This window comes from Lonchura striata, chromosome 14, assembly GCF_050655825.1.
Source record: "Lonchura striata isolate lonStrDom1 chromosome 14, ASM5065582v1, whole genome shotgun sequence".
NCBI classification, from domain to species: domain Eukaryota; kingdom Metazoa; phylum Chordata; class Aves; order Passeriformes; family Estrildidae; genus Lonchura; species Lonchura striata.
Window position 1 is genome coordinate 7,730,863 of NC_140716.1, and position 17,172 is coordinate 7,748,034.

General features: G+C 42.2%; 2 protein-coding genes across 2 annotated transcripts; one reads left to right on the plus strand and one right to left on the minus strand.

Annotated features, from left to right (window-relative positions):
• Positions 1-167: 167 nt before the first annotated feature.
• CRYM (crystallin mu) lies at positions 168-10,348 on the plus strand. Its single transcript, XM_021539659.3, has 8 exons — positions 168-449; positions 639-789; positions 1,796-1,858; positions 3,905-4,006; positions 4,822-5,005; positions 6,430-6,551; positions 7,410-7,494; positions 8,164-10,348. The coding sequence occupies exons 1-8, from the start codon at positions 277-279 to the stop codon at positions 8,226-8,228; spliced, it is 945 nt and encodes a 314-aa protein (XP_021395334.1). The 5' UTR covers positions 168-276; the 3' UTR covers positions 8,229-10,348.
• Positions 9,994-16,986, minus strand: ANKS4B (ankyrin repeat and sterile alpha motif domain containing 4B). The gene is made up of 2 exons (XM_021539660.3): positions 16,555-16,986; positions 9,994-13,269 (listed from the first exon to the last, which is right to left on the minus strand). Exons 1-2 carry the CDS (start codon positions 16,716-16,718, stop codon positions 12,195-12,197), a joined length of 1,239 nt encoding a protein of 412 aa, XP_021395335.3. The 5' UTR covers positions 16,719-16,986; the 3' UTR covers positions 9,994-12,194.
• Positions 16,987-17,172: the final 186 nt, after the last annotated feature.

Here is a 17,172-nt window from a genome sequence, read left to right on the forward strand (position 1 = left end):
GCTGCCCGGGTGAGGCGGGACAGCGGCGGTGCTGCGGGTCCGGCAATGCCCGCGGCGCCGGAGCTCCCTCCAGCAGGATTTCAGCGCGGACATCGCCGTGAGGGGCGTGGGGCGCGGAGGCGGAGCCGGCACCGGCGGGGCGGTTCCGCGGCGGGGCCGGCGGCGGCGGGGCCGCCCCGGCGAGTTCTTAGCGGCGGCGCGCCGTGCCGCGCTCTCGCAGTCCTGTCATCCCGTGCCATCCTTTTCTACCCTGTCCCGTCCCGCCCGGCTCTCGCCATGGGCTCGGCTCCTCCCGTGTTCATCGGCGCCGAGGAGGTGGAGAAGCACCTGCACCGCGCCAGCCTGCTGCTGCCGGCGCTGGAGGCCGCCCTGGCCAACTTCTCAGCGGGCGCGGCGGGCGGGGTGGTGCAGCCCGTGCGCACCGTGCTGCCCGTGCCCCGCCACGGCGGGTGAGGCACGGCGAGCGGGGGCGGGCCGGCGGCGGGGAAGGGTCCGGGTGGGCGGATTTGGAGCATCAGAAAGGCTCTCGGTACCGAGTTGCTGGTCAACCGGCCGGTGGCGGCGTGACGGTCGCAGCCCGCTGGCTGTGAGCTGCTGTGATAACGGTGCGTGAGTAACGCAGGAAATTCTCCCCCGAGGTACCTCGGAGTCATGCCCGCGTACAGTGCTGCAGACGATGCGCTGACAACCAAGTTGGTGACTTTTTATGAGCACCTGAAGGACTCCTCTGTGCCTTCTCACCAGGCGACTGTCCTCCTTTTTGACCCCAGCAATGGCACTTTGAAAGCTGTAAGTCCCCTGTGTCCTGCATTCTTCTCTGCTCATGCTGTCGGTTCTCACTTCTGCTTCTTGGAAGCTGGAGCTGATGTAAATTATCCTGAGTTTACCAACAGGATTTGGCCTAAAGCTGCCTATCTTTCGTTTCTGTTAAACTGTACTCACTGTGCTATTTACTACTGCTTGTGATTTGAATCTGATAGCTCAGAGTGTAACTGGAAGAGAGCAATTATTAGGATAAGTTTATCTTGCATTTGAAAGAAAAAATACCCCCCCCCACATTGCTGGGTAAAGAATGGATCTTGAACCATCTTAAGTCTCAAGTTGGAAGAAAGTTACAGTTTGGATTGCTGGGAATAGTATTCAGAGTCTGATTACTTTATTTAAAGAATTTAAGTTGGGGTTTTTTTTAAGAATAGTGATGATTTGCATTGTACTTTAGTAATAATGATTTATTAAAGCAGCAAAACTGGTCAAGAAAAATATCTTGTGTTCTTCTACCAAACCTCCTGAGTTTTTGCCCCCATAATTAATGTGTGTGCAATAAGTAATGCACATTGAAGCAGGAGAGTCCCATGTGTGATACACATTTGAGGAATTCCATGGTTCCCTGTCACCCCTCTGTACAGACCAGGACAGTGCAGACTGGGGGAACTACTGCTAGCTTGCAGTGGTCTTCCTGGAGCACAGGGTATTGGACTATCCATGTATTCCCTGTGCTGGAGATCCTGGGAAATGCAGCGCATCAGGAGCTGGTTGAGTTAGAGGTGGCTCTTTTCTGACCATTTTCACTCCTTTTGTGCTAATGGAATGATATGGAAGAACTTGAATAAACAGAGGATCTGCCCAGTTTAAACATGACTTTGTATGGTTTGTGGTTGCTCTGATAATAATTGATGAGTTCTATATGTGTATATCTTTTATAGCTGTAATATCACATCATTCACAAATTGGATGAGAATGTTTCGTATTTATTCATTTTTCAGTGTTCACTTCAGTCTCTTTGAATTTTTTAAAGGTCCTGGATGGCAGTGTCATTACAGCAAAACGAACAGCTGCAGTTTCTGCTATTGCTACCAAGGTGTGTCTTCTGTTCTCTAAGTGGGGCTTGGAGTTATAAAATAACTAGAACAAATTATGCAAATGGCTTTTCATCCAATACAGCTTTAAATTAGATTTATCATAACATATGCACTTTCAGGGAAAACTTAAACTCACTGTTTTGAGTCAGTCATGTCTGGCTTTTACACTTTGTGTGTGACTGGGGAAGGAAACCTGAGCAATATTCCTGTGGCTTCTATTGAAGCCTCTTATAGAAATTTAGTAAGCTGTCTTTCACTGTATTTTCTTTCTTTTGTGCTTGTGTTAACATGCCCCTTTATGGCTTTGGGTGGTATAGCTGTGGTGATATATCGAATTTTATTTGGATAGATGCTTTCTGCTATTGGGACAGGACAGGTGGATTGCACTGGACCTGTAAAGAGAGGGGAGAAGCACATTTCCATTTCTCTTAAGATAAATGATGCCCAGTATAGATGGATAACTTGTTCAGAGGTGCTGTCTGTCAGTGTCTCTGTTGTCACTGAAAGGTGTCCAGATGACTGTCCCTGACCATGGCCATAAACTTCAGTTCTGAAGAAAGGTGAGGTGTATCTGGCTACGTGTTGCTTTATATATCTGCAATTTCAGTTGGAAATTGTTGTGTTGGATTTTTGGATTTCTTTTAAAAGCTATTTTTGGTTGGGCTGCTAACATCAGGAAGAGAGCAAGTGGCCATGCATTGCACAGCAGGGTTTTAGTTTTCACCTCAAAGGCTGAGGCAATAAGAAAAGGGCCAGAGCTGAAAAACAGTGTTGTTTGTCACTCCTCAGCTTTGCATCAGAATGAAGGCTGATGTCACCGTTTTGTGAGGGGCAGTCTTCATGCCAGGGTGACTCTATCCATGGCAATGGAGCTACACCGGCATAAAATTGACTGAAGGACCTGTCCCCCAGAGCTTCTCCTGAACCAAAGGACAGGATGATTTACAGTGAACTCCTTGGACAGGAGCTTACAGGACCTCATTCATTTTGGCCATTCTGTATTTGGTCAGTTCTATGGTTTTTATGCAGTCCATGCTGGCTTCAAAGGAGCTTGGCTGCTGAAGGTATTTCAAGATTAGATCCTTCATTGTTATCTGTTCTTTTGGAAATTTTCAGGAGTGTTTGAGTTTAGCTCATATTTGTCATCTTGTCTTCTTTATGGCATTTGCTTTTCAAAGACCCATGCTCTTAATGCAAAGAACCTTTCACAACCTTTAAAAGGCACATTAAAACAAATTCTTACTACTGAAAAATGGGATCAATGAGATTTTTCTCCATTTGTTAGCAGCAGAATAAACCTTGAGAGCCTAGACAATTCTAAAGCTTTTTAGGCAGGAGTGAGTGGCCACAGCAAATGCATGAACAAGACACAAAGATAGTTAGGGCTGGACTCCAGCAGCTCTGTCTTCCTCTCTGCCAAGTACTGGTGAATCACAGACAAGAACTAAACCAGAAAGCCAAAAGCAGCTGTAGAACTGAATTGTGTTATTTGTTCCTCAGAACCATCCCTACTTTTACAATGTCTGTATTATGGCTCTTGCAATGCCAAGATATGCTTGTGGTGTGATTTATGGCTTCAGTGAATTCAAAGAGGTGGATTAGTGTGGGGCTGCCAGGACCAGTTTACCTGTGCAGCTGCCACTCTCAGTAGTGATGGTTTTTGGGATTCTGAGCCCTGTTTCCAGCCAGTGCAGAACACCAGCACTGTGGTTTTACACTTAATATTGGAGTGTGCTGAGGCCCCAGAACTTGTTGTTCATGCTGTTGCATCTTAAATCTGAATTTCAAGTCAGACAATTCAACACTGGAATTAAGCCAAGATGTGCTTTGGTGCTACTGATGCTTGCTTTTGCATTTAAAAAAAAAAAAAAAAAAGACCCAATATATATAGTGATTGTTGAATACTTGTTTATATACTTTTTTGTTGTTTAAAAGGACTAAAAATAATACTTTCTTTTGTAGTATTTTGATATATATTTGTAATGTCTGTTAATATATTGTCCTTACATATTCTCTTTTATTTTTTTACTTCTGATACTGTTTAGTTGTTAATGCCAGCTTTTGCAGAAGTGCTGTGCATTTTGGGAGCTGGTGTTCAAGCATACAGCCATTATGATATCTTCACAGAATTGTTCACATTTAAAGAGGTAACGGACACTTCTTAAGAAGATACATTTATTTTTCTCTGGTATGTTGCAGGATTCATTGTAAAAAAGTACAACGTGGGATGGAGTTTCTGTTCCCCAGAGCAGCCCACACAGTTCTGTGCACTGACAGCTCCAGGGGTCTGATAACACCCAGTATTTTGGCTACTTCTGAGCAGTGATCATACAACATAAAGGCTGTCTCTCCAACATTTGTTTCTGTTCTATTAAACTGCCTTTATCTTGACCCACTGATATTTCCATCTTATTTTCTCTTCCCTCTCCCTGTGCTGCTGGGGAGGGGAGTGATGAAACAGTTTTGTGGGCACCTGGTATCCAGCCATGGTCAATCCACCATAAATGTTAAGATTAATCATATTTTGGTACTGTTTCTACAGAACCCAAGAATAGCCAGAGCAGCAAGAATTTCTTGCTCAGATTTTGGTATTTAAAAAGAAAAAAGGTTGGAATCAAAGTTGTTTCACAATCTTTTTGTCTGAGAAGATCCTACTGTATATGCCATATTTGGATAAGTTTTTTGTGACTTTTCCTTAAAGGTAATTTTCAGAAATATTTGCATTTTATAAGAATAATCTTCTCTACAAGGAGATGTTATTCTGGCATCAAAACACAGGCATTCAAATGTAGTTGAACACTCACAAGATTTTCTCACTTGTATGATAAGAACATTAAAGGGGAAAAACCCCAGCCTTTTGGAAATGTTTAACTATCTACTGAAAAATTAAATTAAGTGTTCTGTTTCAGCAAGGAGAAATTCTCCAGGCTAATCTGTGTTTGTTTTGTTTTTCTCCCTGGAGGTGCGGATATGGAATCGCACCAAGGAGAGGGCAGTGAAGTTTGCCAGCTGTGTCAGCGGACCCGTGCGGGTCTGTTCCTCCGCCCAGGAGGCGGTGACAGGGGCTGATGTGATTGTGACAGTCACGATGGCAACAGCTCCCATCCTCTTTGGGGACTGGGTGAAGCCAGGTGCCCACATCAATGGTAGGTTCTGTTCCCGTGGTGTACAGCAGGTGGTCATTAGCACTTTGTTTAGCATCACCATCTGTTGAGAAGCAGTTCTCTGTGCTTCATGTCCTTCACATTTTGACTTTTCCTCTTTAGTGAGGACCACTTTTCCCAGCCCTGTGCTCCTGAGTCAGAATACCTGCATAATCCAGCAGGGGATTTTTGCTAGAGCATGAAATTTGTTCTTTTCTCTTAGTGGTGCATTATCTTTGCCCTTGTGTTGTCATTATTCTCACTTTGCTCTCCATTTAAGTAACCCATACAAATGTTCTTATTTCTAAGTAGTTCCTGCTCATTGTTACATTGCCTTGCTGATGTCATCTTTTCTTCCACCAATTTTGTAATCTCTATTTGTTTCTTTTGGGGCTGATCACACCAATTTACTTTTTTTGCTTGAGTTATGAAGATGCAGTAACCAAGTTAAGAACATAATAATTTAACCTCTAATTATAGTGAGGTTTGGAGGGGTGGTTTTTTTGTTGCCTGCCTTGTAATGATGTTACCACACTATTGTTTGGAGTCTGGGCATGCCGCTGTTTTTTTTTATTAACTGTGGGTCGTGTTCAGATGTCCTTGTGCACATTCCAGATGGACTGGTAAAAAGACAAAAGCAAATTCTCAAAGGGAACAATTTAAAGAAAGGTCCCACATTCCAGCAGCACCTTACCAATTTTTCAAACTCGATTTAGTCCTTTGTCATTGAAAGTTGTTGTCTGTGTTGTGTCATGGCACGGAAGTCAGAAATACAACAAAATCAATTAAGGTCCTCAGTCACTGAGGCACAAAGACCTCTCTCCTTTCCTTGCCTTTTTTTACCCTTCATTGAGACATTTGTACTGTTTGAAGAGGCATTTGAGCAACATGCAAATACAAATGTAGCAAATGCAAATTTATTGTTCCCTAACAGTTGGACATGTAAAAAATATCTGAATACAGTATAACTGGGTTGTCCTTTTAGTTTTTGTTGTTTTTTTTCTTTGCTTGTTTTTTAAGCTCAAAACAAGTTGATAATGATCTTGGTGCTGTGTATAAAAAATAAACTCCATGATTTGTTTTCAGTTTCTTGGAGTAAGTGATAATCTAATAAAGATGTGTAAAATTCATTTGGTAATGATCTGATGAAAACAACAGTATAAGAGATAACAGACAAAGGGAGAGGATTTTTTTTTGCCTCAGCTACTCAGACTCTTCTGACAAAGATATTTTACTGATATATCTAATCTTGAATGTTGTTTTTTTTTTGTCCTATCAATCAGTATTTCTCCAAGGCTAACACTGGATTTTTTGTACATTACATTTCCATAATAGTGTTGATTGTTATTTCACATGTGTCTTTTGAACAAAATGGTTGGAATTTGTTTTAAATATTGCTCCTAAGCTAATCAGTTTTGTTGCTTTAGCTGTTGGAGCAAGCAGACCAGACTGGAGAGAACTGGATGATGAGCTGATGAAGAATTCTGTTCTGTTTGTGGATTCCAGAGATGCTGCTCTTACAGAATCAGGAGATGTTATTTTATCAGGGGTAAGACCTTCTGAAATGATGAGCTTTATTTTCATGGCAATTGGCTTGCATTTGAAATTAGCTGATACTGATGATGTCCTGCACTGAAACTTTAGGGCATCAAATGTAACTGTTAACACTTTCCAGGCAGGGGTTGAAGGATAAACTGGTTTCAAACTGCAACTACTCTGTCTGTGACCAAACCATGAAACTTCTGTATCTACCATTATATGACACCATATTACAGTAGCATGTTTTCAGCATTGGCTTTTGATGATAACCATGTGTTGCTGTTGAAAGACCTACATTTCCTGCACTGTTTGATCATAAATATTCTTCAAAGCTATTTATTAAAACCTGTAACTTTCTTCCCATGAGACTTCAATGTGATTGACACTGAATGGACCAGCCCAAAGAATGGACCACACAAGCCAAACAGACAATGATCTGCACAGATTTGCCAGCAGGGACTCTTTGAGGTTCAATGGAGTTTTCTGTTTCTCTTTTAATGTGTCTGCAGAATAAATATGATTTACACTTTTGAGGTTTAACATAAGAGCTCCAGATATGGTAATGTGTGTGGAATCCCATGTGTTTTGTTGGACAAGTAACAAGCTATCCTCTGTAAAAAAAATTACTGGCTGAGGAAAGTCTGCCAGCTGTTTTTCTTTGAAAACAATTCTGCTCCTCTGATTTCTGTCCAGTTTCTATATAATATGTCTGAATGTTGATCTGCTTCACCATGGAAAGTAATCAGGTTTGGGATGCAGCACTGGAGGAGTTCTTTCTTTTGAAGTCACTCAGAAGAAAAGGGTTTTTTTTCCTCTTAATGTATGTATGAGTATTATGTTTTTGTATAAATATGTATTTTTTTCACAGGCGGAGATTTTTGCTGAGCTGGGGGAGGTATTGAAGGGTACAAAACCAGCCCTGCCTGAGAAAACAACAGTGTTTAAATCGTTGGGTAAGAACAGCCCCTCCTGTGTCTAAGTCTGACAGAAAACAATGCCTTGTTCTTTATTAGGTCCCCCATGCGTGGGAAAGCTGCTGATCATCTTCAGAACTGCTGTGGCAATGCACTGTCCACAAGAAAGTAGACTGTGATTTGCATTTTCCCTTTTTATTTCCCTTCTTATTTATCTAGCAGGATTGATGTAATGAAAAGTGATAGGAAAGCAGGCAAACAATGGATGTCCATTTTCCATTTCACAGTTGTTCAAGACATGACTGCAGCATTTATTAATAGAGCTGCAGCCCGACTGCCCCGCTGTTCCACCCGTGGGGTCTGTCTGACCTGAGACAACGTGACAGTGTCCTGTGGGGCTGGGGTTTGGGAAAGGGTGCCACTGGGGATGAATTACCATGCTCTGAGCTACATGACATCTCCAAAAGGGCCCAGTTGTGATATGAACAGTGAAAATTAAATTCCTACTGTTACATTAACTTCTTACAGCACACCCAACACTGCATGATGGCTATAAACTCTGAATGTGACACTGTAGGTGTTTGGGATGAGAAATAATTCCTGTGCCTGTCCAGTTAGATAATCTCCTGAGTCTTCCTGTTCCCTTCTGAAGAAAAATTATTTGTACAGCTGAATAACTGTTTGAAGGTAACTTCAATTCTTTTTCAGGGATGGCAGTTGAAGACACAGTAGCAGCGAAATTTGTTTATGATGCATGGTCAGCTGGTAACTAAAGAGAGAAGTCTACAACGCCAATGAGGCCAAGAAAATAGTTTGCACTTAGTTTCCTTGAATCCTGTGTTAACAAGAAAGGCACCAATACTATCTAAATGTGGCCCTTCTAGAACATTCAAGAAGAAAGAGTGAAATTTCAGCAATATACTAATTTCTAAAGTCTTCTAATTTCAAGTATTAGATACTTTCAGTGTTGTTAATAAATGTCTCTTTTGTAACAGCAAGTATTAGATGTTTGCAGTGATACTAACAAGGGTATCTTTCCATTTTTTGGTATCATTCTGTAATCAATGCCTTTCATCTCAAATTATTTATGTAGCAGAAGCCTGTGTGTAGATTTCAGGGTTTTTAGATGGATAATTAATTCTGGCGTAAAATAGATCAGTTTGTGGAATGGACTCTGGCATCATATTCACCTGTGATGGTACTTTAATACAACTGTGGGTTTCAGTGCTCCAGTGACAGTGACCTTGTCTTCAGCCTCCTAGACACACATCCCACCTCTAACTCCTGGACACACCTTCCCTTCCAGCTCACTGGAAGTCACCAATTTTTTTGCCCCTTGCAATCTACCTTCCTTTGCCCTCAGACTGGGTGGTCTTTCACTAAGGGCACAGTTCTGAGTGGGGGTTTATGTAATAACAATACCTCCCTACAGCTGGGTTTCTGCTCAGTACCTCCCTTAGTACATGCCTCTTGGGATATTGCCATTTTCAAATTGCAAGGTGTCACACAGAATGTGAGAACTAATATGTGGTTTGATTTAACTTTTATCTCAATTCTGTAGGGAGATTTTACTGTTAATCTATGGTGCCTCTAAGTTGTTTTTCTAAGCTTCTTGGAGGCTGGAATTGATTTCAAGTATACAGGCAAATACTTTCAGTTTGGCTGTACCATGCTTCAATTGCTAATTGTTCTATTATCACAGATATTAGCTGGGGCAGGAATTTTCATGATCCTTTCCTGGCAGAGGAACGCAGTGACATAAGGAAAAGTTCCAGTTTTGTGCTGTTATTCAACTGCCTTGCAAAAGAGTGAGCATCTGCTGAAAAACAACTATTGCCCTGGAAACAAATTCCTGTCTCAGGCTCACAAGATGTGCTTTGTGAAATTTAATTTCCATTTACATATTATTTCATGCAGGCTATTAAGTGATGCTTCATGCTTTGGAAGAGTTGGATGACAGGGCATTTTATAACATGCCAGTAGAATAGAGCAGAGCAACAGGAACGAGGGTCAGGAGCAGCTGGCACCAAAGCCCTGGAGGGTGCATGTAAGTGTAGGAGAGGTTAATGAGTACAGTGCAGGTGTGATGTAAATAATACTCCCAGTTGTAAGCCTGGTGTAAGCTAGTTGGAAAATGTACTAAGTGGTGGAGGTAGCATAGAAAGGTACCAGACCGCTGATAGGCCTGAAAGATGTTTCATGTGGATCCAAACTGAACTCCACTGATCCTGTTTATTCCATCAGAAAAAATAACAGACATTTCTCTATGAGCTTCTGTGTTTAAATTGTAGCAAAATTACTCTTCTGTTTTTACGTCTTGTTTCTTCTCTGTCATTTCTGAGGTGTTCAGAAGTTTGTGTTGACTTAGTTTGTTGTTTGTTGGTATGTTCATGCAGAACTATGCTAACCTGAGGTAAGCATGATGCTCCATTATTCAAGAATTCCATGGAAATTTGCAATTAATAATTATGACAGTATTATCCCAGTTCTGAGCCACTGTTATACCAGATTTGAAATTTGAAGTGAGATGTAGTGTTTGAGAAGAAGACAAGTCCAGTTTATTTTCACATGTACTCCTCTACAGACTATGCACTTTAAAAAAATAAATTGAGCCAGTCCAAAGACCTGGTTCTGACTACCCACATTGTTCTCAGCTTCATTGGCAGTGGGAGATTTTGGGAACCTGGCTTCGGTGTTGTACCTCTGATGTCATGAAGAGGATTTGGTTCAGTTGCAATGGGAATTGCTTGGATGCCACTTGTAGATTTTCTGAGGGGAAATAATAGCATCAATTTCTATGTTTCCTTCTCTTACAAACTAACAGATCATGAAATTGTGTAACTTGCATTTATATTAAAATTAAATAGATACTGCTGTTTTTCTTTGACACTCATTTTGTTGTCCATTTCTTTTCTGGTTTGTGGTTGATTTATTTGATGACAAGAAAGCATTCAAGTTATTGCAATGACTGCTCTCCCAGTAAATGTGATCACTGAATGTAAATGGAAGAAATAGGGAGTTCCCTGTTCCTCAGTGATACTCAGCTTTTCAGTTGTCCTGTGCTGTGCATTTTCTTAATGTCTGTTCAGGGCAGAGTATTAAACCCTTAAGGAAGGAGAACCTTGTACTTGGCAGGGCTGTGCTTGTGTGAGATTGCCTGGTTTTATGATTTGGGTTTGGCTTCTGGTGCAGCATTGTACATGTAATACATAAAGTCTCTCCAACTGAACTGAAAGGAGTCACAGCTAGGATTCCAGTGCTTCCAAACTCTAAAGGAAACAAAGGGGTTGATGAAATCTGAAAACAGCAAAGCACATGAGTGGAAAAAGCAATCATGGAAGGTTGCACAGAAGGGGCCTTTGATGTGATTGCTTAATACAAGAACATATCAACCTGCAGTGTACAGGAATCCAAGCAGGGAAGAATGCAGTATAAAGTCCATCGAAGAAAAGATATTATAATATACAAATCACAGTCACAAGATTATATGGAAAGAAGAAACATGAAAAAACAGATCATTAACCAGGATTAGCATCCACAAATGAAGTATACCCCTAAGGAAAAACTCATAGCTGGCTAATGGAAAGATACAAAAAGAGCTTTAGAGATAAATGTTCTGCTAATGAATGTGCATCTAAAATCTGTGATCTTAGCCAGAGCATGGCTCCTAAAAGCACTTCATTAGATTCACAAAACTCAACAGGAATGATTAATTTGTATCTGATAGTGCTGGCTTCCCAAGGGAACAGGAGAACCCTGCTGTGAATGCCTGCAGATAGAGTGTGAAGAGCAGGCTCTTCCACAGCAGCACAGCTCATTTTCTTTTTTTATTTTCATGAGCTGTGTGTGTGATACACAGCTCTCAGGCTAAGGCTGACAACAGCCCACAGAAAATGGGGTGTGATATGAATCCTCATTTCTGGGACTTTGCATGAAAAATGCAGCCTATAGGAACCAAGCTGGGGTTATACCAAAATAGATCCAAAATTTTGAAAATTAAACCTCAGCTACTTGTAGTTAAAAGTATTGCAGCCTTGATGACATTTAGGACATGATGGGTGCTGGCAATTGGATACAGTCTAATGAGACAAGAAAGGAATATACAACTCACACTGAACATCTCTTGGGAAGCTACTTCATATATTTTTAAATTATTGTCAATACAGAAGCAAAAACTTTACTGACAAATATATGAAACTTGCTGTAAATTAGTCTTATTTACATTAATTTAGAGGTGATTAGAGTCAATAAACCACAGCTAAAATCAAGATCCAGATTCCTTTCCTAATGTTCCATCAGTACTAGGAAGAGTGGTTTTACTGATCCCACAGAAGTGAATGGAGAAACCCCAAAGCTCTCAAGCTCTTAAAATGCTCTTTGTATTGTGGTTTTGGAGAAGAAAGGAAGGGCTTTATTAAGGAATGCATCAGGCCTGGCTTTCATTGATACTTGAAATTATCTGGACCAAAACAAATCCAATCCACATAAACAGTTCAGGGAGAAAAAGCTTTTTGGTTTTTACTTTCACATTCTTGCTTTTTGGCAGAATATACTTAATATCCCATTCATCACAACTACCCATCCAGAGAGAAAAATTGTTATTCCTGCTGTACTTCCTAAGGAAATTGGTAACCTCTCTGCCTTTTGCCTTAGCAGACTTCTGAAAAGAGCTGACCACTCTTTGGAGAAAGGGAAAGATAATGAATCAGCATGGAGGTTACAACAACAGTTATGATAATTTATAAGCAAGTGTCTATAGCTTTTCCAGGGTTCTCGAGAGCCTGTTTTCTTTTATTCACAGCATTCAGGACTTTCTTTCTTGGCCCAAGCTCCATCTGAATGCTCTGTAGATCTTCATCAGAACATAGCATCAGGGCATCTAAATCAATTTTTTCCCTCATGAAGACCGGAAGAAACTCATCCAGCATCTGTGATGCCAGAAATACCTCAAGGGGCGTATTTTCTGTTTCCTCATCATCCCAAACAACTTCTTCCTCATTCCAAGGGACATCAGCACTGTTTTCAGCATCATCTTCCCTGCCATTCTCAGTATTTTCATATTGAAAGAGCTCACTGGCTATTGTAACTCTCATACCTTCTTTCTCAGAAGACACAGTTTCAGGATTTACCTCTGCAGCCAAATTCCTTCCAAACACAATCTTGCCAAGACCCGGCCGCTGAAAAATGGAGAGCTGACTGTCATTACCAGCAAGGTTTCTCTCTCCAAGGTCATTCAGTAATTCATCCTCCTCTTTCTCATCAAACAAATGCATCACACTTTTCCTACCCATATCATCCTCTTGGTCATTTCTTTGTGTTTCCTGCCTTCTTGTGCTGTCAGCTGTCTTTTTTGCCTTGAGTTTCAGGGTATCTTTCAGGTTTTTGGTTAAAGTATTTGTAGTATTTGAAGCAAACAGACCGGGCAGCTTTACCCTGGAGTGCGTTCCTTTGGAAGAATTCACTGTGCCAACCTTTTCTTTAATATAATTCCGGTTCATTTCATGTTGGTGTTTCTCCTGGCGCTTCTCACATTCCTTGATTTGTCTTTCGACGTTCCTCTGGGCCTGTGCCTTTTGTTTGGAGACCTTCTTTGGATTCAGCAAGTTCTGCTCAGTGGCAGCTTTGTCCAGGATCTGGACACACTCCTTGCGGTCCCTGCTGGCAGCTGCCTCCAGGGGAGTGCGCAGGTCATTGTCCAGAGCAAAGATGTTGGCACCAAAGTTGATCAGAAAAGAGACGCAGTGGATGTGGCCATTGCAGGCAGCGTGGTGCAGGGGCGTGTTCCCCCAGATGTCACACTTGTCCGGGTCACCCCTGCCAGGAAAAACAGCACACAGTGAGCTAGGCTACCCACACTGAGCTCTGCAGTGGCACTGAACAGACACCAAACGTGTCACTCTGCTCTGCTCTGAGGAGAACAGCCCAGGGACAAAGGCTCAGCTTGGATCCAGCCACTAGAACCGGGCTGCACCCACTGACACAAGCCCTGAGTGTGGCTGTGTGTGTGGCATGAGCTCTGATTCCTGCCCTGTGAGTTACACAAGTTCACAGGGCTGACTGTGACTGCATCTCCCTATAAGGGAGCCAGAGCATTTTCTTTGTTGTCCCAGGGTTTGGCAACTGAAAGTGGGCTTAAACTTTGACTTATTCCCATTGGAATTACTGACAAAACTGTTACAAGAACATTTACATGGAATATTTTAAAGTGCTCTTGGTGATTTGTTCCTTTTGCATGTCAAATAGAGGGCAATATTAGAAGGTTTCCTCACTGGCCACAGTGATACACACTTAATGAGCTCCTGCAGTAATTTTTAGGTAGGTAATAGGTCAATGACCTGGAGCAAACCCCTGATTATCCATTTGTTTCCATTGCTATTAGTTTAAGCCCAGATAGATGCCATTGTTTTTCAACTCTTTTGTTCTCTGTAAGCTGCTTTTAGTCATGATAGTTTGAAAAGCAGAAGTTCATTTGAAAATAAAATGCCACATTTTTTCAATTGAATTTAAAGCCAGTGAAAACTATTGCTTGATTTTTAACTCTTGCGCTGACTTCAGACTGAACTGCTGCCTGCAGACAAGAATCAGCTTGAATATTTAGATACACATTTGGCAAGGTCAGCCTTGGCAAGTTTCAGAACAGAACTTGTGTGCTCTTGTGACCAACCAACAAGGTGGCCACAGAAGCCCAAAATCTTTATTGACTTCAGAGCCAGGGACCAAATTTACAAGGAGAATTTCTACTCTTGGAAGTTCAAGCATTTCAGTGACTCGGAGGTTGGTGCCACGGCAGCTGTGAAAGACATGGCACATCCTTGTCACAAAATGTCCTCCAGGCACGGATCTCTGGCTTTGGGGCTCTGAAGAAAAGCACTGCCAGGTTTGTTGAGGGCCACATCTGAACACACCCTTCAGCCTGAGCAGGCAGGGTCAGGGGTCCAGCCGAGCCAGCTGTGCCGACCACGGGAGCTCAGGCTTTGCCACAAGGAGGTGGCAGCTGAGGATCAAAGTTTCTCCACTCAGCCATGTGGAAGCCATGTGTACATATTTCTGCTTTGGTGGCTGTGCCCTGGGGAGCTGCCTGGCTGTGGCTGGGCGTGCTGGGTTCCTGAATTCCCACATTAGTGAGCTGGCTGGGCACCCTGAGCCTGGGGAGCGCCGGGTCATCTGTCCCCCCCAGGGCCCTTCGGAGCTGTTTGTGGTCTCCTCTCCCCGTGGAACCTGCCAGCCTTTGAGTCTCAAACAATTGACAGACTCAAGTGGCTGCTCCCAGCCCAGTGGGACTTTGGACAAGGTTTGACATCTGCTCCGGGTTCTCATACTCCTCCTTTCCCTGCTTTCCCAAGGCAAAGGCTCACACAAGAGAGCAGATCCTGCTATTTGGTCTTGCCTTTATTCATGTACCTGCTAGGCAAGCAGAGAAAATGTCTCCTGATGCCCAGGAAGACAAATTATTTCAAGATGAAAGGGGTTTATTGCTAGCTTTCCAAGGGCCAAAGCTTATGAGTCCTAAAATCTGCAACCACTCTAAAGAAAATTGCCCTGCATCTCAGAGCCTCTTTCAGGAAACCTCTCCAAGGAAAAGACAAATTTGTTGAAAATAATTAAAATATTTTCTCATAAGAAAACATTAACTGACTGGAGAACAGCTCAAACATCACCTAAAACTCATCTTCTCCCCAAAAACACAATGAGAATGCAGCCATACCTCTGATAGACACATCTTTCTGATTGTGTCAATAATTCTTAGATTAAAACAGAGGTAAACACATATGTTTGAAGATTTTGCGGTGATACTGTCCCAAAGCTGTCCTATAGCAAGAAAAAAACTTAGAAATACATAACAAATATACAGAAAATTTGATCTTTGTGTCATCTGCTGTGATTTCTGTCAGCTTATGTGGTAGGAGATATATTTTTCACTCAACTTTTGAAAAAAAAAAATCTATTTGTTCCTTATCTAGTTCTTCTGGCTTGCAGGTGTTCAGGGACAAACATTATTGACAGGTACTTCCTGGGAACTGCCTTAATTGCACAGGTTGAAAAGCTGTCAATCTATTTTTGCTTCTCTTAAGGACACAGTAACAACCATGCAGTCCAAAGGTCTTTTTCGTTGTGATACCACAGCCACACCTGAGCCCAATCAGCTATAAAGCAAATCTATGAAAAAAAATTTTTTCAACTCCATTTTTAATAAAAGAAAGATACATCCAAATAGTTATTCAACTATTCCCTGCAATCTGTTCACTGTTCTGCAAAAGAACATTTTATTAACTCTATCTCTACACAAGAGCAGACTTTCTTTAATTAGATGTTATTACAGAATCACAGCTTAAAAGGTAGGCTCTGAGCAATAGACTACTTATGGTGGAGAGGTAATTACCACTTCAATAACACAGTCTAACCATGCAAGACATTTAAATGATACAGACATTTTATTACTAGAAAATAAACCTGTAGAAAACCTTCCTTTCATTTTTTCCCTTTTTTCCCCCATTTTTTAATGGTTTACAAGGGTCCTATCATGGCTTCTGAATCAGTATTCTCCATTTTAGCCTGATGGTAGTTGTTAAAAAAGCACAGAAATAACCATTTTAGATGTTACTGGCTCAAGGCTGTCTGTTGTGACTCGCCTCTGGATAGCATTTAATCTTCACAAGTGCCTACTAACTGCACTTTGGAAGCAAATGGGAGGTTTTTTTCCTGTGAAAACTGTTTCAAATTAGGGATTTCTCTACTAAGCCTGTCTCAAGATATCCTCAAAGGTTGTTGGCAACCTTCTCCAGTGAGGAAAGGAAAGGCGCCCTGCTTCTCTGGGCTGCTCTCTGAAGGACACGATGTGGTCCTGTGGGTGCTGATGTGCTTTCACTGACAGACCACCTGAAGAACTCTTCAACCCCGGTCTGAAAATATCAAAGAGACCTCCCTGCAGGCTCTGGACCTAAACCACTGCCACTAAATAAACAGTTATTGGCAATGCATTAAAGAAATTACAGTACTTTTCAACCTTTTGGGCTGGAGGTCACCGGGGCTTTAGAAACACGCCGCAGTAATTGTAGTTTTGAGGCCCAGGCTGTAAGCAGGGGAGGCTGGCTGACTTACCCCCTCCGGCAAATGACTTCCAGAGCTTCCAGGTACCCGTGGTAGGCTGCCAGAAGGGTGGGAGTCATCCCATCTTCATCAGAAGTGTTGAGGTCTTTCCTGGTGGCCTCTTTCAACAGGTCCACGTTGCCATCGGCCGCTGCTTTGTGATACCTGCTCGACATTTTCAGCAGCTCCTGGCTCCCCGGAGCAGCTCTGAGCGATATCTGGGCTGCACGGTCAGTGTTCCATCACAGGAGAGTTCATTAATGATTACAAGCTGAGACATCCCTGTGAGGAGGGGAATGGGGAGGCAAAGTTCATCCTTGCAGGCTCTTTGTCTGGAGATCTGCATAGGTAACGAGGCTGTGCTGTGGGGAATGCTTTCATTTCCTGGAAGGTGGCTCTGCCTTGTACAGTTTGTTGCATAATTGACTGCTTAGAGAGGGAATCCAGTAATTTTCTCCATGTCTTTGCCTGACTCTTTGTGGGAATTGCAAAAGGACTTTGAACTACAAAAAGAACCTCAAAAAAACCTTCAAAAGGCCATGAATGTCAGCGTGACCAGGTTTCACCCCAAGTAATAAAGTATCCCTAAGTCTGATGGGAGGAAACACACAAGCAGTTACTGGTGAAGCC

Bases quoted from the DNA above. Each gene is read 5' to 3' on its own strand.
- CRYM (XM_021539659.3), top strand. From the start codon at position 277: ATGGGCTCGGCTCCTCCCGTGTTCATCGGCGCCGAGGAGGTGGAGAAG. The intron at 450-638 runs GTGAGGCACGGC...TTCTCCCCCGAG, and splicing joins CCCGTGCCCCGCCACGGCGG to GTACCTCGGAGTCATGCCCG. The intron at 4,007-4,821 runs GTAACGGACACT...TTCTCCCTGGAG, and splicing joins AATTGTTCACATTTAAAGAG to GTGCGGATATGGAATCGCAC.
- ANKS4B (XM_021539660.3), bottom strand. From the start codon at position 16,718: ATGTCGAGCAGGTATCACAAAGCAGCGGCCGATGGCAACGTGGACCTG. The intron at 13,270-16,554 runs GTAAGTCAGCCA...TTTTCCTGGCAG, and splicing joins GAAGTCATTTGCCGGAGGGG to GGGTGACCCGGACAAGTGTG.